We start from the raw sequence: 24696 nt of genomic DNA, 5'->3' as shown, positions 1-24696 counted from the left end.
AATAAAGCCGACAGTAGCTTGTCCTACAGACACCCCCTCGCCCCTGCCACGTGGACATTGCACCACCGGCTCAGGGCAGTGGCCAGGAGACGGGCACCGCACCAGGCTCGTTAGAGTTCTAACTGCGTCGAAGGTGACTTGAAGATCGGTGGCAAGTGAGATACAGAGGAGGAGGTGGGGGGCCGTGGGTGGTGACAGCGATTTGGTGCCGAGCGGCGTGTGGAGGGGGGGGCGCCCGGGAAACCCGAGACCCTGGCTCCTCGCGGAGTCACCTATGTGGAGAACAGGGAGCCCTCTGTGTCGCCGCATTCCTCCCGCTGCGTCTCGCCCGATCGGGTGTCCCCTACCCCCTCCTGCCGCTGCCCTCGGTCAGAAACACGGCTGAAGGGTACTTAACCAGCTTTAACAGGCCACGCACGAGTCAACAATAATGTGGTTTTGATACAGCGCCCAGGACGCTGGGGCTTCTCGGAGTACTTTACATTGCATCTCATCTCGAACAATTGAGAAAGGGAACACTCCCCCCAGCGGCAGCTGTCCCTGTGGGCACAATGCGACTCAGCACCTGGCCTGAGAGCAGATATCAGTCTGGCAGTGAGGGAGCAATGTTTGCTGTGTATAAGTCCCAATTGAGTCATTTCTGAATTAGCCAAAATTTAGACCGTAACGCCAGCACACGATGGCCTACGCTTGCGAACGGCATCGGGGAATCTTTTTAACGCCAACTGCGAATGAAGCAGACGCCGAGTAGCTTTACCATGTTTAATTAACCGCCGCCACAATCATAACCAGGGCGGCCGTTGGGTTCGAACCGTGAATCTCTGCAATGAGCGGCGAATGCGCAACTGCTGGGCCGCGTCGCCGCCCAACACTAAACTTGGATCACACAAGGCCTATACGTGTGGACTGCCCAGCACTACTGGAAAGACAACTATTGGCCGAGCGTGCTAACATTAGAAACAAGTGTTTCAAGATTAAAAAAATGGTCCCTTGTCAAGATTTAGGATTGCCGGGTCACCGTGGTGACCGGCACTCCTCATCGCCGCCGCTCTCCACCCTCCGCCAGATCGCACAGCTGCTGCACGTGAGAGCCCAACAGTCTCCCGTCACCGTCCACTCCTTAGGTCTTGCCCTCGGTCGCCGGACTCGTGGGGACCTCTCAATGCTGGTCTCAGGCCCTCCCGCCATCCTGCACAGCTCTGCCGATATTTGCCGAATAATTTCTACAGTCTGATGAGCACAGGATTGCATAGTGCAATCTTTGGTTTTAAGTCAAATCTTACATATTCTCCAGTACGCCGCAGATCAAACCATCTGTCCTAGGACATCTGGGACAGTCGGTTTCCCTTCGGTGAACGGCTCCGCTCAATGTTTCACTCGAGCTCAACGATCGATAGGGAATTGTCGACGTTGGCGTCGAGCACAAACAAATCATAGAGGCCGAGCGCCGGCAGGAGGGGACGGGTGAATTTGTGGTGAAAGGTGTGGAGCGGTTCCGTCATCCCGGCACTGTAGAACGACAGGAGCCCCCCCTCGAAGTCCACGTAGACCCCGACCCTACGGAGAGAGCCCCCCGCCCCCCCACTTACTCTCGTCACCGGGAACTCCATCCCCCTGCGCTGGGCCGTCACCTCGTTCCCGTGTATGTACAGGCCCCACGAAGTGTCGTTGTGACCCAGCCAACACTCCTCCCCGTGACCCTTGCGCGCGATCGACCCGTAAGCCACCCCCACGCAGCACCAGCCGGCAGAGCTCACGTCCACCTCCCAGTACCCTCGCCCCGACGAGACGCCCTCGGAGCCCAGCGCTTGGTACCAGCCATCAAAACGGTCCGGGTGGTCGGCGAGATGCTGCTGCGCAGGCCAGGTGACGCGCACCGTCAGACGGTCGCCGGAGATGCGCAGGCGAGGGTGGGCCGAGTTGGGGTTGAGGGTCGGCGTGTGGCTGTCTGCGGGTTAAGAACGCAACATGCGGCGATGATGACAACAGTCGGGGTGCGATTTCAGGGTGAATTCCATGGCTCTGCACTTCATTTTATCCCCGGGACTGCATTTTCACCAATCACCTCCAGGGTGGGAGAAACATTTCTTAACGTTTCCCAGCCCTCTGAATTATTCCCCGACAGTGAACATAAACTATGCACGTTACATATTCTAAATTTATTATTATGAATATTATTAAATACGTAACCACTTTTATGTACAGGAGTTGTGCGCTGTGACGTACAGCTGCAAACCAGCTCCGCGTAACTGGGTCCGCTTGGTGTCGCTTGTCCGAAAAACACGCGGTGCAGGAAACCGAACAGATTCCAGTCTTCCGTCTCTTCCGTACGCGTCGTGGTATTGCTCGGGGGCTGCAGAGGTCTCACTTCCTCCGCGCGGTCATCAGAATCAGCCTGGGTGGCTGTGAATAGAGACGATGACACTGTCACCCTGCGTGGCTGTGAATGGAGGTAGTGATGACGCTGTCACCCTGCGTGGTTGTGAATGGAGGTGGTGATGTCGCTGTCACCCTGCGTGGCTGTGAATGGAGGTGGTGATGTCGCTGTCACCCTGCGTGGCTGTGAATGGAGGTGGTGATGTCGCTGTCACCCTGCGTGGTTGTGAATGGAGGTGGTGATGACGCTGTCACCCTGCGTGGTTGTGAATGGAGGTTGGTGATGACGCTGTCACCCTGCGTGGCTGTGAATGGAGGTTGGTGATGTCGCTGTCACCCTGCGTGGCTGTGAATGGAGGTGGTGATGTCGCTGTCACCCTGCGTGGTTGTGAATGGAGGTGGTGATGTCGCTGTCACCCTGCGTGGCTGTGAATGGAGGTGGTGATGTCGCTGTCACCCTGCGTGGCTGTGAATGGAGGTGGTGATGTCGCTGTCACCCTGCGTGGTTGTGAATGGAGGTGGTGATGTCGCTGTCACCCTGCGTGGTTGTGAATGGAGGTGGTGATGTCGCTGTCACCCTGCGTGGTTGTGAATGGAGGTGGTGATGACGCTGTCACCCTGCGTGGTTGTGAATGGAGGTGGTGATGACGCTGTCACCCTGTGTGGTTGTGAATGGAGGTGGTGATGACGCTGTCACCCTGTGTGGTTGTGAATGGAGGTGGTGATGACGCTGTCACGCTGCGTGGCTGTGAATGGAGGTGGTGATGACGCTGTCACCCTGTGTGGTTGTGAATGGAGGTGGTGATGACGCTGTGACCCTGTGTGGTTGTGAATGGAGGTGGTGATGACGCTGTCACGCTGCGTGGCTGTGAATGGAGGTGGTGATGAGGCTGTCACCCTGCGTGACTGTGAATAGAGGTGGTGATGACGCTGTCACCCTGCGTGGCTGTGAATGGAGGTGGTGATGACGCTGTCACCCTGCGTGGCTGTGAATGGAGGTGGTGATGACGCTGTCACCCTGCGTGGCTGTGAATGGAGGTTGGTGATGACGCTGTCACCCTGCGTGGCTGTGAATGGAGGTTGGTGATGACGCTGTCACCCTGCGTGGCTGTGAATGGAGGTTGGTGATGACGCTGTCACCCTGCGTGGCTGTGAATGGAGGTTGGTGATGACGCTGTCACCCTGCGTGGCTGTGAATGGAGGTGGTGATGTCGCTGTCACCCTGCGTGGCTGTGAATGGAGGTGGTGATGACGCTGTCACCCTGCGTGACTGTGAATGGAGGTTGGTGATGAGGCTGTCACCCTGCGTGACTGTGAATGGAGGTGGTGATGAGGCTGTCACTCTGCGTGGCTGTGAATGGAGGTGGTGATGAGGCTGTCACTCTGCGTGACTGTGAATGGAGGTGGTGATGACTGTCACCCTGCGTGACTGTGAATGGAGGTGGTGATGACTGTCACCCTGTGTGACTGTGAATGGAGGTGGTGATGAGGCTGTCACCCTGTGTGACTGTGAATGGAGGTGGTGATGACTGTCACCCTGCGTGACTGTGAATGGAGGTGGTGATGACTGTCACCCTGCGTGACTGTGAATGGAGGTGGTGATGACTGTCACCCTGTGTGACTGTGAATGGAGGTGGTGATGAGGCTGTCACTCTGCGTGGCTGTGAATGGAGGTGGTGATGAGGCTGTCACCCTGTGTGACTGTGAATGGAGGTGGTGATGAGGCTGTCACTCTGCGTGGCTGTGAATGGAGGTGGTGATGAGGCTGTCACCCTGCGTGACTGTGAATGGAGGTGGTGATGACTGTCACCCTGTGTGACTGTGAATGGAGGTGGTGATGAGGCTGTCACCCTGTGTGACTGTGAATGGAGGTGGTGATGAGGCTGTCACCCTGCGTGACTGTGAATGGAGGTGGTGATGAGTCTGTCACCCTGCGTGGCTGTGAATGGGGGTTGGTGATGAGGCTGTCACCCTGCGTGACTGTGAATGGAGGTGGTGATGACTGTCACCCTGCGTGACTGTGAATGGAGGTGGTGATGACTGTCACCCTGTGTGACTGTGAATGGAGGTGGTGATGAGGCTGTCACCCTGCGTGACTGTGAATGGAGGTGGTGATGACTGTCACCCTGTGTGACTGTGAATGGAGGTGGTGATGAGGCTGTCACTCTGCGTGACTGTGAATGGAGGTGGTGATGACTGTCACCCTGTGTGACTGTGAATGGAGGTGGTGATGACTGTCACCCTGCGTGACTGTGAATGGAGGTGGTGATGACTGTCACCCTGCGTGACTGTGAATGGAGGTGGTGATGACTGTCACCCTGTGTGACTGTGAATGGAGGTGGTGATGAGGCTGTCACCCTGCGTGACTGTGAATGGAGGTGGTGATGACTGTCACCCTGTGTGACTGTGAATGGAGGTGGTGATGAGGCTGTCACTCTGCGTGGCTGTGAATGGAGGTGGTGATGACTGTCACCCTGTGTGACTGTGAATGGAGGTGGTGATGAGGCTGTCACTCTGCGTGGCTGTGAATGGAGGTGGTGATGACGCTGTCACCCTGCGTGACTGTGAATGGAGGTGGTGATGACGCGTTCACCCTGCGTGGCTGTGAATGGAGGTGGTGATGACGCTGTCACCCTGCGTGACTGTGAATGGAGGTGGTGATGACGCGTTCACCCTGCGTGGCTGTGAATGGAGGTGGTGATGACGCTGTCACCCTGCGTGACTGTGAATGGAGGTTGGTGATGACGCTGTCACCCTGCGTGGCTGTGAATGGAGGTGGTGATGAAGCTGTCACCCTGCGTGGCTGTGAATGGAGGTTGGTGATGACGCTGTCACCCTGCGTGACTGTGAATGGAGGTGGTGATGACGCTGTCACCCTGCGTGACTGTGAATGGAGGTTGGTGATGACTGTCACCCTGCGTGGCTGTGAATGGAGGTGGTGATGAGGCTGTCACCCTGTGTGACTGTGAATGGAGGTGGTGATGAGGCTGTCACTCTGCGTGGCTGTGAATGGAGGTGGTGATGAGGCTGTCACCCTGTGTGACTGTGAATGGAGGTGGTGATGAGGCTGTCACTCTGCGTGACTGTGAATGGAGGTGGTGATGACTGTCACCCTGCGTGACTGTGAATGGAGGTGGTGATGACTGTCACCCTGTGTGACTGTGAATGGAGGTGGTGATGAGGCTGTCACCCTGCGTGACTGTGAATGGAGGTGGTGATGACTGTCACCCTGCGTGACTGTGAATGGAGGTGGTGATGACTGTCACCCTGTGTGACTGTGAATGGAGGTGGTGATGACTGTCACCCTGCGTGACTGTGAATGGAGGTGGTGATGACTGTCACCCTGCGTGACTGTGAATGGAGGTGGTGATGACTGTCACCCTGTGTGACTGTGAATGGAGGTGGTGATGAGGCTGTCACTCTGCGTGGCTGTGAATGGAGGTGGTGATGAGGCTGTCACCCTGTGTGACTGTGAATGGAGGTGGTGATGAGGCTGTCACTCTGCGTGGCTGTGAATGGAGGTGGTGATGAGTCTGTCACCCTGCGTGACTGTGAATGGAGGTGGTGATGAGGCTGTCACCCTGCGTGACTGTGAATGGAGGTGGTGATGAGGCTGTCACTCTGCGTGGCTGTGAATGGAGGTGGTGATGAGGCTGTCACCCTGTGTGACTGTGAATGGAGGTGGTGATGAGGCTGTCACTCTGCGTGGCTGTGAATGGAGGTGGTGATGAGGCTGTCACCCTGCGTGACTGTGAATGGAGGTGGTGATGACTGTCACCCTGTGTGACTGTGAATGGAGGTGGTGATGAGGCTGTCACCCTGTGTGACTGTGAATGGAGGTGGTGATGAGGCTGTCACCCTGCGTGGCTGTGAATGGGGGTTGGTGATGAGGCTGTCACCCTGCGTGACTGTGAATGGAGGTGGTGATGACTGTCACCCTGCGTGACTGTGAATGGAGGTGGTGATGACTGTCACCCTGTGTGACTGTGAATGGAGGTGGTGATGAGGCTGTCACCCTGCGTGACTGTGAATGGAGGTGGTGATGACTGTCACCCTGTGTGACTGTGAATGGAGGTGGTGATGAGGCTGTCACTCTGCGTGACTGTGAATGGAGGTGGTGATGACTGTCACCCTGTGTGACTGTGAATGGAGGTGGTGATGACTGTCACCCTGCGTGACTGTGAATGGAGGTGGTGATGACTGTCACCCTGCGTGACTGTGAATGGAGGTGGTGATGACTGTCACCCTGTGTGACTGTGAATGGAGGTGGTGATGAGGCTGTCACCCTGCGTGACTGTGAATGGAGGTGGTGATGACTGTCACCCTGTGTGACTGTGAATGGAGGTGGTGATGAGGCTGTCACTCTGCGTGGCTGTGAATGGAGGTGGTGATGACTGTCACCCTGTGTGACTGTGAATGGAGGTGGTGATGAGGCTGTCACTCTGCGTGGCTGTGAATGGAGGTGGTGATGACGCTGTCACCCTGCGTGACTGTGAATGGAGGTGGTGATGACGCGTTCACCCTGCGTGGCTGTGAATGGAGGTGGTGATGACGCTGTCACCCTGCGTGACTGTGAATGGAGGTGGTGATGACGCGTTCACCCTGCGTGGCTGTGAATGGAGGTGGTGATGACGCTGTCACCCTGCGTGACTGTGAATGGAGGTTGGTGATGACGCTGTCACCCTGCGTGGCTGTGAATGGAGGTGGTGATGAAGCTGTCACCCTGCGTGGCTGTGAATGGAGGTTGGTGATGACGCTGTCACCCTGCGTGACTGTGAATGGAGGTGGTGATGACGCTGTCACCCTGCGTGACTGTGAATGGAGGTTGGTGATGACTGTCACCCTGCGTGGCTGTGAATGGAGGTGGTGATGAGGCTGTCACCCTGTGTGACTGTGAATGGAGGTGGTGATGAGGCTGTCACTCTGCGTGGCTGTGAATGGAGGTGGTGATGAGGCTGTCACCCTGTGTGACTGTGAATGGAGGTGGTGATGAGGCTGTCACCCTGTGTGACTGTGAATGGAGGTGGTGATGAGGCTGTCACTCTGCGTGGCTGTGAATGGAGGTTGGTGATGAGTCTGTCACCCTGCGTGACTGTGAATGGAGGTGGTGATGACGCTGTCACCCTGCGTGACTGTGAATGGGGGTTGGTGATGAGGCTGTCACCCTGCGTGACTGTGAATGGGGGTTGGTGATGAGGCTGTCACCCTGCGTGGCTGTGAATGGAGGTGGTGATGAGTCTGTCACCCTGCGTGACTGTGAATGGGGGTGGTGATGACGCTGTCACCCTGCGTGGCTGTGAATGGGGGTTGGTGATGAGGCTGTCACCCTGCGTGATTGTGAATGGAGGTGGTGATGAGTCTGTCACCCTGCGTGACTGTGAATGGAGGTGGTGATGACGCTGTCACCCTGCGTGGCTGTGAATGGGGGTTGGTGATGAGGCTGTCACCCTGCGTGATTGTGAATGGAGGTGGTGATGAGTCTGTCACCCTGCGTGACTGTGAATGGGGGTGGTGATGACGCTGTCACCCTGCGTGACTGTGAATGGGGGTTGGTGATGATGCTGTCACCCTGCGTGACTGTGAATGGAGGTGGTGATGAGTCTGTCACCCTGCGTGGCTGTGAATGGAGGTGGTGATGACGCTGTCACCCTGCGTGACCGTGAATGGGGGTTGGTGATGAGGCTGTTACCCTGCGTGGCTGTGAATGGAGGCAGAATTGATTCTTCAGCGTCAGGTCCTCCTCCTGTGGGAGGCTGGGGTTTTCCGTGGGCGAACAAGTGGAGCAGCTCGTCCACTCGCTCCTGCAAAGGGGCCGCGGTCACAGAGCCCAGCGCCGGGCTGGGTGGGAGCTCCGCGCATTCACTCCCCAGGCTCGTGAAGCTGCACGGCAACGGCACACATCGGTGATGGAACGAAGAAGAAAAACTACGCGCATACGCATGGATTCTGTCACGCTTGAAACGATTGAAAATGTTCGATTAAGCTGTGGTAACATTACGTTATCAAATGTAATGACATGACCAGAAACGGGAGGGGGTGCAGGGTCGGGAGCACGCTCCTCGGCGGTGACCAAAAATCCTTTTACTACTGGGTTATTGGCAGCCCTCTAAACAATGTTGCCAGTTTTCTACAGGGAAAGTCCGTAATCCTCTCTGCTACGGACAGACACATGGACATAGGTAAAGCATTAACATTTTTAAACCTTAGTCGGAAAGCGTAAAAGATCCGGCACTGACAAAATACGATCTTGGAAAATGAATTCACCAATGCAGAAGGTGTGTGATTTCAAGTCGAGTAACGGAAGAATGTGGGACCTACCTTTCCCAGTTTAGAATGCAGCCCTGGAACACACGCACACACACACATATATAACAGCCTTAATTGAAGTAAACGTGTTGTTTGTGTGAGGCGGGCAAACACATGCGGGGCATATTTTACAGCAAAACGGTCGCCTTGCCATCCGCATTTCACTTGAGCTGTGCGCGTGCGACGCCGTTTACACGCGCGAGCTTCGTACGACATCTCAATCTAGCGCGGGATAATACGCACGGAAATACTGCCGCACGGCTCGAGTTCACGAGCAAAGACGCACGCGTGGTGAAGGAGTGGGGTCATGTGATCCTCGGGGTCAACGATGCATCACAACTTTAGACGAAAGTTTTGTCTGTATTGGATCTTTACAATACGGGTCGTATCGCCATTATCGTTGCCGATAAAGTTTTCAGTATCATCCGTTTACCATAGGCCTCAGGTTGTACAGCATGTCCTCGTATATCAGAGGATCACCACATAACGGCAACCCAGCGCATAGCAAGCTGGCAGGCTCAGCAGCAGAGCGAGCTGATCGCAATCGGAAGGCTGTAATTTCAAATCCTGGTTGGCGGTTCGCTAAGCCCATCACCATCCCTCCCTCCCGGGTTGATAAATTCAGTAGCACTTTTCGGGGAGGTCAACAGTGGATGTCTTATGGACAGACTCATCCCCCACCACAGGGAAGTGGAATGTGCACCGCTGTCTCTGCAGGGTCGTGAACAGGAAAAAGAGCACCGTCCACCCCGACGCTCACTTGAGCGGCAAAGTCACCGTTGACTTTATTGGACCAGCGGGCACACGGCACACACAGGGAGCTTGGGACTGAAGCGACTCCGCTCGGGGCGTCCGCACCTCGAGGAAAGCCACGTGCTCCCGCGTGTCGTCCAGGCTGTAGATGGCGCTCAGCGCCTCCTGCAGCCTGCCCAGTGTCTCGCTGCAGCGCTCCACCTGCTCGTGGATCTCAGAAAGCTGGGACCGGCACCCCTCGTCCACGGATCTCATCGCTGCCGCCTTCTCCTTGGAGATCAAGCGCAGGAGCTCGTCGTAGCCGCTCATCAGTCGCGCCTTCACCTCCTCCGCGGCTCCCTGGGGGGTGGAGGAGGGTTGAGTACGTCGTCATTGTGGACTCGGCTCCACCACTAGCCAATCAGATACTCGTACTAGCTCTACCCCTAACCCTAACAAACTAGCTAACCAGACACTCGTACTAGCTCTACCCTTAACCAACTAGCCAACCAGACACTCGTAATAGCTCTACCCCCAACCAACTCGTCAACAACACTCATACTGGCTCTACCCCTAACCAATCAAACACTCGTACGAGCTCTATCCCTACCCCTAACTAACTAGTCAACCATTCAACTAGCTCTACCCCTCAGCAACTAGTCAATGGACACTAGTTCTAGCTCTACCCTTACCAACTAGACAAGCAAGTCATTTTATCCAAGAACGTCCGTTTCCCCCATTCTCCCTTATCAAGAGGCCAATTCACGATTCCCCACATCCTTCAAAGCGTCCCAAATGCGAGTCCGACACGGTGCAGGCGTCCGACGGGGAGCTCTCACCAACACCGAGTGAATGGTTCCCTCCAGGATGCTCATTATGGAGGTCGTTTTCCGTTCTTCCTCCTCCAGCCTTTGCTTGAAATGGTCGAGTTGCTCCTGAAAGGAGAGCGATAACCGTGTTTGATACTGGCACATCCTGTGGCAGCGCGGGCGGTTTTCCCACTCGCTATGTTCCGTGCGGGAACCAAACCGTGCTACGCTGGCCTTGTAAGACGTCTGAAGCCGGCTCGGGGCCAAGCAGGGCCGAGGGCGGGGCTAATGACACGTCCACTGTGTGTGACGTCGGTCGGTGCATTTGCAGGACTCTGCGTTACCATATCTACTGCGTGTAACATCAGCGGCATGGCTCTGGTTCTGCAGTGGAAAAACCTGGCGCCTACTGAGCTGTGCCTTGGTTGGCTCGGCACGGCCCCCGCGTGGCTCGGTTGTGCAGTGGAAAGAAGTGTACGATGATACACTGGTGATTAACGCCCACCTGTAGTTCACATGCTTCCTGCATTGGCACTGATCCCTGCGCAGGAACACTGCGTGTATCGTTGCGTAAATCACTGCTTGAACGCTGCTATTCACTTTTATAAAGGTAAACACTCATACTGGGTATACCCTTAACCCTAACCGACCAGCCAACCGACCACTATCTCTTATTTTATATTTAGAGATAATTTAAACGTGATTTAGATGGCAGGGGCATGCAAGGGTTGAGGAATGGGTGCCCGTAACACAGGGCACGTGGGGTCACAAAGGGGCTATCGGACAGAGTGGAGGGGTGAGGGGAGGAAAGAAGAATGGATTGGGCGGTGGAGAAGAGGTTAACGTCCAGAGGAAGTTTACCCCAGTGGTACGGTGCGAGGAGGGAGAAATATGGAAAAGGTGATTGGGCACGGGGAGAAGGGGGGACAGAGAGAGAGAGAGAGACAACCACCAGTAGCGGCTCTATCCCTAACTCCACCCCACTATCGACCCAACCACCCCACTATCGACCCAGCCACCCCACCGCAACTCCTGCACCTCTGCAGGGGGTCTCCAAGCTGCTGCTGTCGCTGCTCCCCCTCCCCCCGTCCTCACCCTCCGGGCGCGGTGCTCCATCTCGACGGCGACGGCTCCGTGGCCCCAGTGCCTGCCCCCCAGCAGCATGCAGGCGGCGCACAGCAGCGTCCCGTCCGTGCGGCAGTGGAACTCGAGCGGCTTGCCGTGCTCGCCGCACCGCGGCACGTCGCGGGATGCCGCGGTCGCCGCGGTGGAGGAGGAGGTGGGGACAGCGAGGGACTCGCCAATCTCCTGCGCTTCGTGGAACTCCTCCACCAGCTGCGCAATCAGCACGTTCTTGCTCAGCTCGGGCTGCTGCCTGTGGTTGTAGGGGAAAACTGACTCAGTCTTTTTGTGTCTCCCCCCCCCCCAAGCCGACTCCGAGATACAAAGAGACACAGAAATACACAGATGCATATAGATACACAAGAGATCCATAGATACACAGAGATCCATAGATACACAGAGATCCATAGATACACAGAGATCCATAGATACACAGAGATCCATAGATACACAGAGATCCATAGATACACAGATATCCATAGAGATACACAGAGATACATAGACACAGATATCCATAGAGATACACAGAGATGCATAGAGACGCATTAAGTACATACGACTGAGATACAGAGACCCATCACGATGTAGACTAATGCTCCCATAGGGTTCAGTGTTAACCACTGAAACGCACAGAGCCAGGCTGAGACCTCCCATAGGGTTCAGTGTTCCCCACTGAGACCCACTGAGACGCACAAAGCCAGGCTGAGGCGTCCCATAGGGCAGTAGCTGAGGCTGGGCAGTTACCTGTAGGCAGGGCAGTAGCTGTAGGCAGGGCAGTACCTCTAGGCAGGGCAGTTACCTGTAGGCAGGGCAGTTACCTGTAGGCTGGGTAGTTACCTGTAGGCAGGGCAGTTACCTGAGGTAACAGTTACCTGTAGACGCGGCAGCACACGGGGCAGGTGAAGGCGCCCCCCTCGCACTGCCCGCCGCTCGCCCAGTGCGCCTCCACGCACGCCTTGCAGAACGTGTGTCCGCACGCCAGCCCCACGGGCATCGCGAACAGCTCCAGGCACACGGGGCAAGACAACAGCTCCTCTCGGGCCGACGAGGAGGAGGTGGTGGTGTTGGTGGACGCCATGGCGCTGGTTTTTCGTGCCCTCTGACCCGACGGCGATTCCCTCCGGCGGCGATTCCAGCCTCGTCGTCGATTCGGGAATCGATCATCGCGATTTATTTATTAATTCTAGATTTGAAGCTTTCGTGACTGCAAGTATTCATATTCTTAGGTTTGTTCGGTCACGTAGGTAAAACATTAAAATTAATAATAGTAAAATATAAATAAAATAAAAAATCACGACGTTTCGGAGGCAACACAAGCTTCCGTCTTCAGGTGGAACCGTCACAGCACGATTGCTGTATAAAAAAAAACAAGCGTGCTGTGACGGTTCCACCTGAAGACGGAAGCTTGTGTTGCCTCCGAAACGTCGTGATTTTTATTTTATTTTTATTTTACTTTTATTAATTACATTTTTTTTTACCTACGTGACTTTACCGAAAAAAAATCTAAGAATATTTATTTATTACTTGGGCTCGATTTACTGCCCCTAACACCACCACCATCACCCCGTTTCTCGGGCTAGAGTTGAAACCTAAACGCGTGAACCTGCGCACGGTTATCGTGGCAAAGATGATCCGATGCGAATTCAAATGTACTTTAGAACAAGGTTGCGCTGCTATTAGGGACCTGTCTACCCCGTAGGTTTACCCAGTCAAATACTAGTCTCTGTTTTTTAAAGTCACGTAGGTAAAAAATTAAAATTAATAAAAGTAAAATAACAAATAAAATAAAAATCACGACGTTTCGGAGGCAACACAAGCTTCCGTCTTCAGGTGGAACTGTCACAGCACGATAGCTGTATCAAGTGAGAGAAATTCCAAGAAAACAGTCCTTGTATATATTCTGGTTGAGGGTGGGAGGAGCCAAGGTGGGCCCTGAATATTATTTTTGTGAGGTTCGGTGCGGCTGAAGCACGCTGTTAGGAATGAGCCTTTGTTGTGTAAACTAGGTGCGGATGATGTAAAGGTGCGTGTGAAAGGGACTGAGCCTTTTTGTTATGTAGAGATGATGCGGCTGAAATCGCTGCCAGGAAATTAGTCTTTGTGTAGAATGGTTGACAGAGCCTATTGTTATGTAGAGGTGGTGTGGCAGCAAAATGTTGAGCAGCGAGATGCCAATGTCGAGGGTGTGCTGCTGGCCACGACGTGAGGGCTTAGCAGATGCGGAGAGAGTTCGTGTGGTTTTAGCTGACACGGGCTCGGCGCCTGACTTGGTGTACAAAGCCAGGGGTGGGGAACCTTTTTATCTGCCAAGGGCCATTTGGATATTTAGAACATCATTCGCGGGCCATACAAAATTATCAACTTAAAAATTTGCCTGCTATATTTGGTCAAACATTTAATTAACTCACCCCGAATGCGATAGGCTGGAACTGCTTCTCTTTGGTGAGGCGTGGGATGTTAGCTGGCTTGGATGATGTTGCTACTCGCAACTGCTTTTCCAGGTTTGTTCCTAGATTTATTGAATTTCGAGTCCCGCCTGCGGTTGCCTTGGCAGAGCCACACCAGATGATTTCGCGGGCCTCATACGGCCCGCGGGCCGGACGTTCCCCACCCCTGCAGTGGAAGCGATTGGGTTCGATCCCAACCTTTACTCCTCCTGCTGCTCATTCTCCGTTTTTCCCCCCACATTTATAAACACGCTTTTAGAGTATGTGATTGCGATACATTTCCACATAAGCCACTTCGTTGTGCTATCATTTTTGTGGCCAGGTCGCTTCTGAAAAGGAGCTACATAGCTCAGTGGGCCTTACCTAGTAAGGCCGCTTGTGGCCATGCAACCCAAACCATGAACTATGTTTATTAAACCCATCAAGACAGTTATACGGACTCATAGAAACACAAATAGCTACAGTAAAGACAAGCTACAGTAGTGATTGTGGCCACACAACCCAAACTCCCCTCCACGCACTCCTACCTCTCCCCTGTCGTCTCACTTTGCTCCCCTTTAAGAATTCTCCTCCTACTCCCCTCTTATTTCACTCTCTACTGTCCTTCACGCGCTGTCCACTTTGGCTCAGTGGGCGCTCATCCTTTCTCCTCTGCTGCCTTCTCTAGTTGAGAAGTCTCTTTTCCCAGCCATCCGTGCTGTCAGCCCCCTGTCCCAGTTCAATCCCAGTACCAAGACCTGCTTATTTTCCGCTGCCTCTGACCACGCTTTCTGTATAGAATTGCACGTCCCCTTCCCTTGCTGTACGGCGTCTGGAGGTGCGGCATCATCCAGACGCCGCTACAGGAATCCGCATTGTACTTCCATTGCATCGCGGGGGTGCGGACGGATGGGCGAGAGGATGGGGGGCCCTCCCTCCTCCACCAGCACCACCGCCACTACCACCACCGCCACCACAACCACCGCCACCACCAGCGGTAGCATCAGCAGCAGCGGAACCGGCCACACTGCCCTCTCTGTTTCTGGAGAAATCGAGACGCATCCCACAATTGCTTTGTCAATCATGCGCGCCTCATTATCCCACGGGCACATACGGCGTCTCATCCTTGCAGCCTCTCCCTCCCTCTCGCCCCCCCCTCTCTCGCTCCACTTCTCTTCACCAGACTTACGCACACAGTCACCGCTCCGCTCCATGTCCACGGCCCCGGCATTCCTCTCCGACGTGCGGCGTGGGCCCTGCCGTCGAGGGACGAAAGGTGAGGCTTCTGCTCTGCTGCATCTGAAGGAACTTTTTTTTTTTCAAAAGTTTCACTTTTCAACCAAAGGTCAACTTTCCACAGGGTTTACTTAAAGTTAACTCGGGCGCAGTCGTGGCTTTAACATCCGACCCATGGGTGTGTGAGTTTAAATCGCGACTGGATGTCGGCTCATCATCCTCACGAGGTCAATTAAAGTAAGTACCAATCTGCGGGAAGTCAAACCGTGGTTGCCCTCTGGAGGGACTGACCCCCTCCATAGGAACGTGGAATCATTTTCCCCGCCTACTGGCTCAGGGTCGCTCACGGTGAGCGGTCAACCGAGCGGCGGGGCCCCCCTTGTCAGGGCAGCAGGCGGCTCCTGGCGCTGCCTTGCGAGGACAGACGAGGGGCGACGAGGAGGAGTTTAAATTTCGATTTAAAGATTTCGTGACTGTAGGGATTCATCTTCTTGGTTCTTTCGGTAAAGACAGCGTCTGAATGAGATTCAGACGCTGTCTTTCTGACAGACCTGTTCTTCACCTGAGGACGGCTACTTGCGTTGTGGCCGAAACGTCGTGAGAATAATTTTATTATGTTTTATTTTTATTATTTTATTATTTCCCTTCTACGTGACTTTACCGAAAGAACCAAGAAGAGGAGGAGTTTGTTCCTCGCTCTGCTCTCACAGCGAGGTTGACGGTCCCGGCTTGCCCGCTGGGACCCCAGCCGGAGTCCACGCGCGCGTGCGTTTAGTCCAGCTACTCCGGGTTCCTGCCACGTGGCATAGTAATAATACTGTAATAATGAACGCAACTCATCGTGAATTTGGGCTAAAGACATGTTAAAATAAAAACCCAAATGTAGCAGCGGCAGGAGCCTCCTGAGAAAAAAAAGAGTCCTAGGACTCAGTTGGGACTTTCCTGGATAAATAAGTAAGTTATAATTATTGAAAGGTTAAACACGATCCTGGAGGTTGCAGTTATACCTGCTTTGTGATTTGCGTCTTTATATGATGATGAGGCCGGTTCCATGGCGCTAACGCAACACGTCATCGCTCGGACAATAACACTGCGCCTATGACGTTGTGTACACTCTCCTGTGCCGCCCTGTGTGTATGCGTACTGGTCCTTGACCATACCTCCCCTGAGCCGCATTGCACGCTCATTTGTGAGGATAACGGCGTGTCTCTTTGGTGTCCTTCGGGGAGCGGTGATGCAGCGGTTAGCGAGCGTTGCTGTGCGGCTGTTTGCTAACCGCTTTGTGGTTCTGGACTTTTGTCTGACAGGCCATCCTCTCGGCGCGGGGTCCGTGAGGTGACCAGTAGCTGCAGCAGCTGTGGCTTTCAGCTGTGGAGGAGGACACATTCTCTCTCCCTCTTAGCAGAGTCCCAGACAATAATCATCCCTGCCGAGCCACGACGCCTGGCAGGGCGGTGAGTGTGGGTGAGCTGGGTGGTGAGTTCGTGCGCTGTCTCTCTCCCTGCATGCTGGTAAGTGTGGGCGACCTGGGTGGTGAGTTCGTGCGCTGTCTCTGCCTGCAGGCCGGTGAGTGTGGGTGAGCTGGGTGGTGAGTCCGTGCGCTGTCTCTCTCCCTGCAGGCTGGTGAGTGCGGGTGAGCTGGGTGGTGAGTCCGTGCGCTGTCTCTCTGCCTGCAGGCTGGTGAGTGCGGGTGAGCTCCCCGCACGCACAGCCATGCCGGCGAGCGCTGCCGACCCCCCTCGAGCAGCAGCAGACGCTCCACCGCTCCGCGGCCGCGCCGGCCCCGCATGTCGCTCCGGCTGACGCCAACATCACCGCTCGGCGGCTCCCCACTTCTCGCCCTCCTCCTCGCCCTCCTCCTCTTCCCCCGTGGCTGCGCGGCGCTTCCCGTGCACCGTGAGTGTGGCCACCACGGGCACGATGGAAACCGCGCGTCCGGACCCCTCCTGGTGGCGCGCGGCGCGGGCTCCCCGTGCGCCCTGCGGGCGGAGGCGCGCGCGGCGCTCGACCTCGCCGAGTCCACGGCCAGGGGCGCCCGCGTCCTCTTGGTGGCGCGGCGCGACTCCCGGGCTCGCTGCGCGCACTCCTGCTGCCTCCACGGTGAGCCCAGCCCCTCTCTCTCTTCTGCTGCCTCCACGGTGAGCCCAGCCCCTCTCTCTCTCCTCCTACCTCCACGGTGAGCCCAGCCCCTCTCTCTCTCTCCTGCTGCTGCCTCCACGATGAGCCCAGCCTCTCTCTCTCTCTCCTCCTGCCTCCACGGTGAGCCCAGCCCCTCTCTCTCCTCCTACCTCCACGGTGAGCCCAGCCCCTCTCTCTCTCTCCTCCTGCCTCCACGGTGAGCCCAGCCCCTCTCTCCTCCTGGCTCCACGGTGAGCCCAGTCCCTTTCTCTCCTGCTGCCTCTACGGTGAGCCCAGCCCCTCTCTCTCTCTTTTTTTTACGATCAGTGGAAACAAGAAGATGCTCGGTGTAGTCGGCACTTTGCTTCGTTCATCATTTCGGTTTTTTTTTATAACTTTGCTTTATGTAAACCTCCACCTCTCGCTCACTCTCTCGCTCACTCTCTCGCTCACTCTCTCGCTCTCTCTCGTTCTGCACGCAGCCCTTCTCGCAGTCCAACGGCCTCCGACGGGTAGCTCATAACTGCATGTAGAGCCCCCCGTCATCTGCCACCGAGCACACGGCCTCCTCCATCGCCCACTGCTCCTTGAAGGCCGGCACGGCGTGGGTCAGCCGCGCATGGCGGAACTCCAGCCACACCCTGGCTCCGACCAGAGCGCGGAAGATGCCCACGTTGCTGGCTGGACGTTTCCCCTCCAGGGCCACCTTCCTCGCCCTGTAAATGGCGAGCTTGAGCACGTTGACCAGCCCCTGAAGATGTTGGGGTCCGTCGCCCTTCGGGTATCCAAAGATGAGGACCGTCGGGGAGAAGTGGAGACTGAACCTTAGGAGGATGTTTCTCAGGACCTTGAACAACAAGTCCAGGCTCTTACACTCCACGTATTGGTGCGCCACCGTCTCCACTTTACCGCAGAACCGGCACCCCGGGGACGTGTCGGTGAAGCGCGACAGGGAGGCGTTGGTGGTGACGGTGCCGTGGGCGATGCTCCAGCTGAGGTCACCGATGCGGTTGTACGTCAGGCTGGAGTAGAGTTGCCTCCAGCGAGGCCTCTCCGGAGAGATGCAGGGCAGGGCTTTCCTCCAGGCATGGTCCTTGTGGTTCCTCAGGGTGTCCTGTTGGTGAAACCGGACCATGTAGGAGTAGAGCACCTTCTTCTTTACATTTGCGAAGGCCACCTCCGGTAGCTCTTCCAGCCAGCACAGGTTGTGATCAGCCTTCGCTTGTCGGCATTGGCGATGCAGTGGCACGACGGAGAGCTCCAGTGGAGGGGGACCGAGAGGGGCCTCGTCATCCCCAACGCCAATTGGGGGCGTTCTCCCCGCTGCCGCTGAGAAGGCCTCCTTGGCTTCGGCCAGGATCCGGGCAGCCACCCGGAGCGACTGCAGCCCTGTCTTTGCGGCCATGTCTGCTGGTCCGAGCCACCAGCCCCGTGTTCCAGGCGCCTCTCCATGCCGGGGGTGGCGGTGGTAGATGGCAGCTTTGTCTGTGGGTTCCTGAGGATCGGTTCGAAGACCAGATCTTCAGCCGATCGCGGCTGGTTCAGCCTCCTGACGGCGAGGGAGCTCCACGTCTGCAGGACGCTCGTGTAGAAAGGTGGCAGCTGTCCCAGTGGGAGGCCCTGCAGGTCCATGTAGAATAGTTGTTTGGAGCACTGCAGACCCCCCAGCTGTTTCAGGAGGAAGGAGGCCGTGACGCTCCAGGCTGGTGCAGGGGTGGCGGCGTGCAGGAACTTTTGCGCGGCCTGCAGTCGGAAGGTGGCCAGCTGACTCCGCACGCACCCCAGCCCGTGACCGCCCTCGTCCAGTGGTAGGGCCAGGACCCCAGCCGCAACCCGAACAGAAGAAGTCTCTCTCTCTCTCCTCCTGCTGCCTCCATGGTGAGCCCAGCCTCTCTCTCTCCTCCTACCTCCACGTTGAGCCCAGCCTCTCTCTCTCTCCTCCTGCTGCTGCCTCCCTATCGGTGTCTCTCTCTCTCCTTGTCTGGGTCTCTATCTCAAGGGGCTGGATCACGATGAACAGGGGTTAGAGAAGAGATCTGGCTCGACCGACGTCGTCCTCGTGTTAGGGTCCTTGATGTTGTGGTGAAGTGTCGATGGTATGGTGACGTGTTGGTGATGTGGTGACGTGTCGATGGTATGGCGACGTGTCGATGGTATGGCCACGTGTTGGTGGTGTGGTCACGTGTTGGTGGTGTGGTCACGTGTTGGTGGTGTGGTCACGTGTTGGTGGTGTGGTCACGTGTTGGTGGTGTGGTCACGTGTTGGTGGTGTGGTGAGGTGTTGATGGTGTTGTCACGTGTTGGTGGTATGGTCACGTGTTGGTGTTGTGGTGAGGTGTTGGTGGTGTGGTCACGTGTTGGTGGTGTGGTCACGTGTTGGTGTTGTGGTGAGGTGTTGGTGGTATGCTGACGTGTTGATGATGTGGTGATGTGTTGGTGGTGTGGTCACGTGTTGGTGGTATGGTCACGTGCTGGTGGTGTGGTCACGTGTTGATGGTGTGGTCACGTGTTGGTGGTGCGTCGTCCAGGTGATGCGTGCCACGTGGCTGTGTTCGTGTCTCTACGCGGACCCCGCCAGCCCAACTGCCTCCTCGTGTCGTGTCCGCTGCTCTCAAGCTGCGTGCGCGCACGCGTCGGGGAGAGGTTCACCCTCTTCTCATCCCGGGGCCACGGTGCAGAGACTCACCACATCACCACCATCACTACACCATCACCACCATCACTATACCATCATCACCATCACCACCATCATTGTGGTCATCATCACCATCACTACACCATCGCCACCATCACTACACCATTGCCACCATCATCGTGGTCATCACCATCACCGTTCGCTCGAGATTTACCGTGTACTCCACCCAGGACCACAGTGCAGAGACTCACCATATCACCACCATCACTATACCATTAACGTATCACTATCATCACCACCATCATCGTCATCCTCCTCCTCTTCATCAACCCGCTGTTCAATCACTCCCATCGTCATCATCACCACCACCGTTCACTAGAGAGATTTACCGTGCTATCCTCCCGGGGCTACGGTGCAGAGACTCACCACCTCATCACCACCACTACCAACATCATCCTCCTCCCCTTCATCAACCCGCTGTTTCACCTCTAAAAATGTCCACAGACTCAGAGATACTCATATCCCACGGGAGAGAGAGAGAGATCCACGGTGTGGTTAGCTAAAAGGAACACGGTATATGCACGGTATAATGTGACGTTCCTGCACGCCCACTGCTTTCGCCGTGCCTCGAGTGTGAGTGACGCGGATGGTCTCCCCTCTCTGTCACGATCGACACAGCAGATGGCGACCACCACAAGCTGCGCTACCTCGCCCAAGGCCAGGACGCCGGCACCAACGCGTCGCCCGCTCCTGGGGCCGACGCGGGGAGGACGAGCGGCACCGCCGTGCGGGCCACGGCCGGGCCAGTGGCCACCACAGCGACCCACACCGCCACCGCCGCCGCCGCCGCGACCCACACCGCCACCGACGCCGCAACGACCCACACCGCCACCGCAGCGTTGGCGTTGTTGGCTCGCTCATCAAGACAATCGTCCACCGATGATGGCCCACTCGTTGACCCGCACTCGTCCACGACTCGCTCTCTTGAGCGCTCGCCCACCGCTCGCTCGCCCCAATGCTCGTTCGCAGTTCACCCTCTCAACCGCTTGCTCGGGCGCTCACCCACAGATCGCTCACCCCCGATCCGCTCGCTCGGCTGCTCACCCACGGATCACTCGTTCCCAGCTCGCTTGATCGAGCACCTGCTGGAGAGCTCACCCACAGCTCACTCACCCACAACTCCCTCACCCATCACTCACTCACCCACAGCTCCCTCACCCACAACTCTCTCACCCATCACTCACTCACCCACAGCTCCCTCACCCACAACTCACTCACCCACAGCTCCCTCACCCACAACTCACTCACCCACAGCTCCCTCACCCACAACTCCCTCACCCGTCACTCACTCACCCACAACTCTCTCACCCATCACTCACTCACCCACAGCTCCCTCACCCACAACTCACTCACCCACAGCTCCCTCACCCACAACTCACTCACCCACAGCTCCCTCACCCACAACTCACTCACCCGTCACTCACTCACCCACAACTCTCTCACCCATCACTCACTCACCCACAGCTCCCTCACCCACAACTCACTCACCCACAGCTCCCTCACCCACAACTCCCTCACCCGTCACTCACTCACCCACAGCTCCCTCACCCACAACTCACTCACCCACAGCTCCCTCACCCACAACTCCCTCACCCGTCACTCACTCACCCACAGCTCCCTCACCCACAACTCACTCACCCACAGCTCCCTCACCCACAACTCCCTCACCCGTCACTCACTCACCCACAGCTCCCTCACCCACAACTCACTCACCCACAACTCCCTCATCCGTCACTCACTCACCCACAGCTCCCTCACCCACAACTCCCTCACCCACAACTCCCTCACCCGTCACTCACTCACCCACAGCTCCCTCACCCACAGCTCCCTCACCCACAACTCCCTCACCCGTCACTCACTCACCCACAACTCCCTCATCCGTCACTCCCTCACCCACAACTCCCTCACCCACAACTCCCTCACCCACAACTCCCTCACCCACAACTCCCTCATCCGTCACTCACTCACCCACAACTCACTCACCCACAACTCCCTCACCCACAGCTCCCTCACCCACAACTCACTCACCCACAGCTCCCTCACCCACAGCTCCCTCACCCACAACTCCCTCACCCGTCACTCACTCACCCACAACTCCCTCATCCGTCACTCACTCACCCACAGCTCCCTCACCCACAACTCCCTCACCCACAACTCCCTCACCCGTCACTCACTCACCCACAGCTCCCTCACCCACAACTCCCTCACCCACAACTCCCTCACCCGTCACTCACTCACCCACAGCTCCCTCACCCACAACTCCCTCACCCGTCACTCACTCACCCACAACTCCCTCACCCACAACTCCCTCACCCACAACTCCCTCACCCGTCACTCACTCACCCACAGCTCCCTCACCCACAGCTCCCTCACCCACAACTCCCTCACCCGTCACTCACTCACCCACAGCTCCCTCACCCACAACTCCCTCACCCACAGCTCCCTCACCCACAACTCCCTCACCCACAACTCCCTCACCCGTCACTCACTCACCCACAGCTCCCTCACCCACAACTCCCTCACCCACAACTCCCTCACCCGTCACTCACTCACCCACAGCTCCCTCACCCACAACTCCCTCACCCGTCACTCACTCACCCACAACTCCCTCATCCGTCACTCACTCACCCACAACTCCCTCACCCACAACTCCCTCACCCGTCACTCACTCACCCACAGCTCCCTCACCCACAACTCACTCACCCACAACTCCCTCACCCACAGCTCCCTCACCCACAACTCACTCACCCACAACTCACTCACCCACAGCTCCCTCACCCACAGCTCCCTCACCCATCACTCACTCACCCACAGCTCCCTCACCCACAACTCACTCACCCACAACTCACTCACCCACAGCTCCCTCACCCACAACTCACTCACCCACAACTCACTCACCCACAGCTCCCTCACCCACAGCTCCCTCACCCACAACTCCCTCACCCACAGCTCCCTCACCCACAGCTCCCTCACCCATCACTCACTCACCCACAGCTCCCTCACCCACAGCTCACTCACCCATCACTCCCTCACCCACAACTCCCTCACCCACAACTCACTCACCCATCACTCCCTCACCCACAACTCACTCACCCACAGCTCCCTCACCCATCACTCCCTCACCCACAACTCCCTCACCCACAACTCACTCACCCACAGCTCCCTCACCCATCACTCCCTCACCCACAACTCCCTCACCCACAGCTCCCTCACCTACAACTCACTCACCCACAACTCCCTCACCCACAGCTCCCTCACCCACAACTCACTCACCCATCACTCCCTCACCCACAGCTCCCTCACCCATCACTCACTCACCCACAACTCCCTCACCCACAACTCACTCACCCACAACTCCCTCACCCACAGCTCCCTCACCCACAACTCACTCACCCATCACTCCCTCACCCACAGCTCCCTCACCTACAACTCACTCACCCACAACTCCCTCACCCACAGCTCACTCACCCATCACTCACTCACCCACAACTCCCTCACCCACAGCTCCCTCACCCACAACTCACTCACCCATCACTCACTCACCCACAGCTCACTCACCCATCACTCCCTCACCCACAGCTCCCTCACCCACAGCTCCCTCACCCATCACTCCCTCACCCATCACTCACTCACCTACAGCTCCCTCACCCACAGCTCCCTCACCCATCACTCACTCACCCACAACTCACTCACCCATCACTCACTCACCCATCACTCACTCACCCATCACTCACTCACCCACAGCTCCCTCTCCCATCACTCACTCACCCACAACTCCCTCACCCACAACTCCCTCACCCATCACTCACTCACCCATCACTCACTCACCCACCACTCCCTCACCCACAACTCCCTCACCCACAACTCCCTCACCCATCACTCACTCACCCACGGCTCCCTCACCCATCACTCACTCACCCACAACTCCCTCACCCACAACTCACTCACCCATCACTCACTCACCCACAACTCCCTCACCCACAACTCACTCACCCACAACTCCCTCACCCACAGCTGCCTCACCCACAGCTCCCTCACTCATCACTCACTCACCCACAGCTCCCTCACTCATCACTCACTCACCCAAAGCTCATTTACCCACAACTCGTTCACCTGTAATGCACTCGCCCTCAGCTCACCCTCCCTCAGCTCACCCCCCCTCAGCTCACCCGCCCACAGTTCGCGTACTTCTTCACCCGCCCGGCCACTCCGCCGGGTACGACGAGGAGGCATCGGGAGAAGCGTCGAGAGGTGAAGTGGGAGGAGGGCTGGACGATGACTATGGGATGAGACCAGGCAGTGACGATGGTGATGGAGATGAAGCAAGTGGTGGTGGTGGTGGGACAGGACCAAGCGACGAGCATCTTCACGACTACCCAGATCACCGTCACGATGACCACGATGACATTGGGCCAAACGAGACAGAGACAAGCCACGTGGAAGGCGCAGGAATGTCTGAAAGTGACGTTGATGTTGAAGGAGCTGGGAAGGGTCCCGGGGATGGTGACGCCGGGGGGCCCGGCCTGGACGAGGGCCCGGCCACGGCCGCCGTGTCTCTGTCGCTGCTGCTGCTGCTCGTGGTGCTGGCCGCTTGCTCGGCCTCGTGCGCGGCGTTCATGGCCCTCAGGCCGCGCTACCAGCGGAGGCAGCGGCGATGGGACGCGGCGGCGAGGGTGAGGAGGAGGGCGAGGAGGAGGAGGGTGGTGATGCTGAGAAGTGGGGTCATGGAGGAGATGCTGCGAAGGTGTGAACCCTGACCAGACCGCCCCAATACTGAACGAGATGGCACTCCCATAGAGCGAGACTCGTGCGTTAGACGCTTATGGCCACGACTGTGAACCCGATGGCCTTTCGCCGTCACAGTCTGTGATAGGGAT

General features: G+C 56.8%; 1 protein-coding gene across 1 annotated transcript; it reads right to left on the bottom strand.

Annotated features, from left to right (window-relative positions):
* Positions 1-6: 6 nt before the first annotated feature.
* LOC144946206 (tripartite motif-containing protein 14-like) lies at positions 7-12461 on the bottom strand. The gene is made up of 8 exons (XM_078875052.1): positions 12218-12461; positions 11319-11598; positions 10254-10349; positions 9541-9774; positions 8695-8717; positions 8066-8256; positions 2227-2403; positions 7-1948 (listed from the first exon to the last, which is right to left on the bottom strand). The coding sequence occupies exons 1-8, from the start codon at positions 12421-12423 to the stop codon at positions 1374-1376; spliced, it is 1782 nt and encodes a 593-aa protein (XP_078731178.1). The 5' UTR covers positions 12424-12461; the 3' UTR covers positions 7-1373.
* Between the last annotated feature and the right edge of the window lie 12235 nt (positions 12462-24696).

Source organism: Lampetra fluviatilis, chromosome 40, assembly GCF_964198595.1.
Source record: "Lampetra fluviatilis chromosome 40, kcLamFluv1.1, whole genome shotgun sequence".
Classification (NCBI taxonomy): domain Eukaryota; kingdom Metazoa; phylum Chordata; class Hyperoartia; order Petromyzontiformes; family Petromyzontidae; genus Lampetra; species Lampetra fluviatilis.
Note: the sequence above shows the minus strand (reverse complement) of the source record. Positions and strands in the feature narration are given on the sequence as shown.

Coding starts and splice junctions, on each gene's coding strand:
- LOC144946206 (XM_078875052.1), bottom strand. CDS start 12,423: ATGGCGTCCACCAACACCACCACCTCCTCCTCGTCGGCCCGAGAGGAG. Junction 10,350..11,318: donor TGGAGCACCGCGCCCGGAGG/GTGAGGACGGGG, acceptor CTCTCCTTTCAG/GAGCAACTCGACCATTTCAA. Junction 1,949..2,226: donor CGCGGAGCTGGTTTGCAGCT/GTACGTCACAGC, acceptor CTTAACCCGCAG/ACAGCCACACGCCGACCCTC.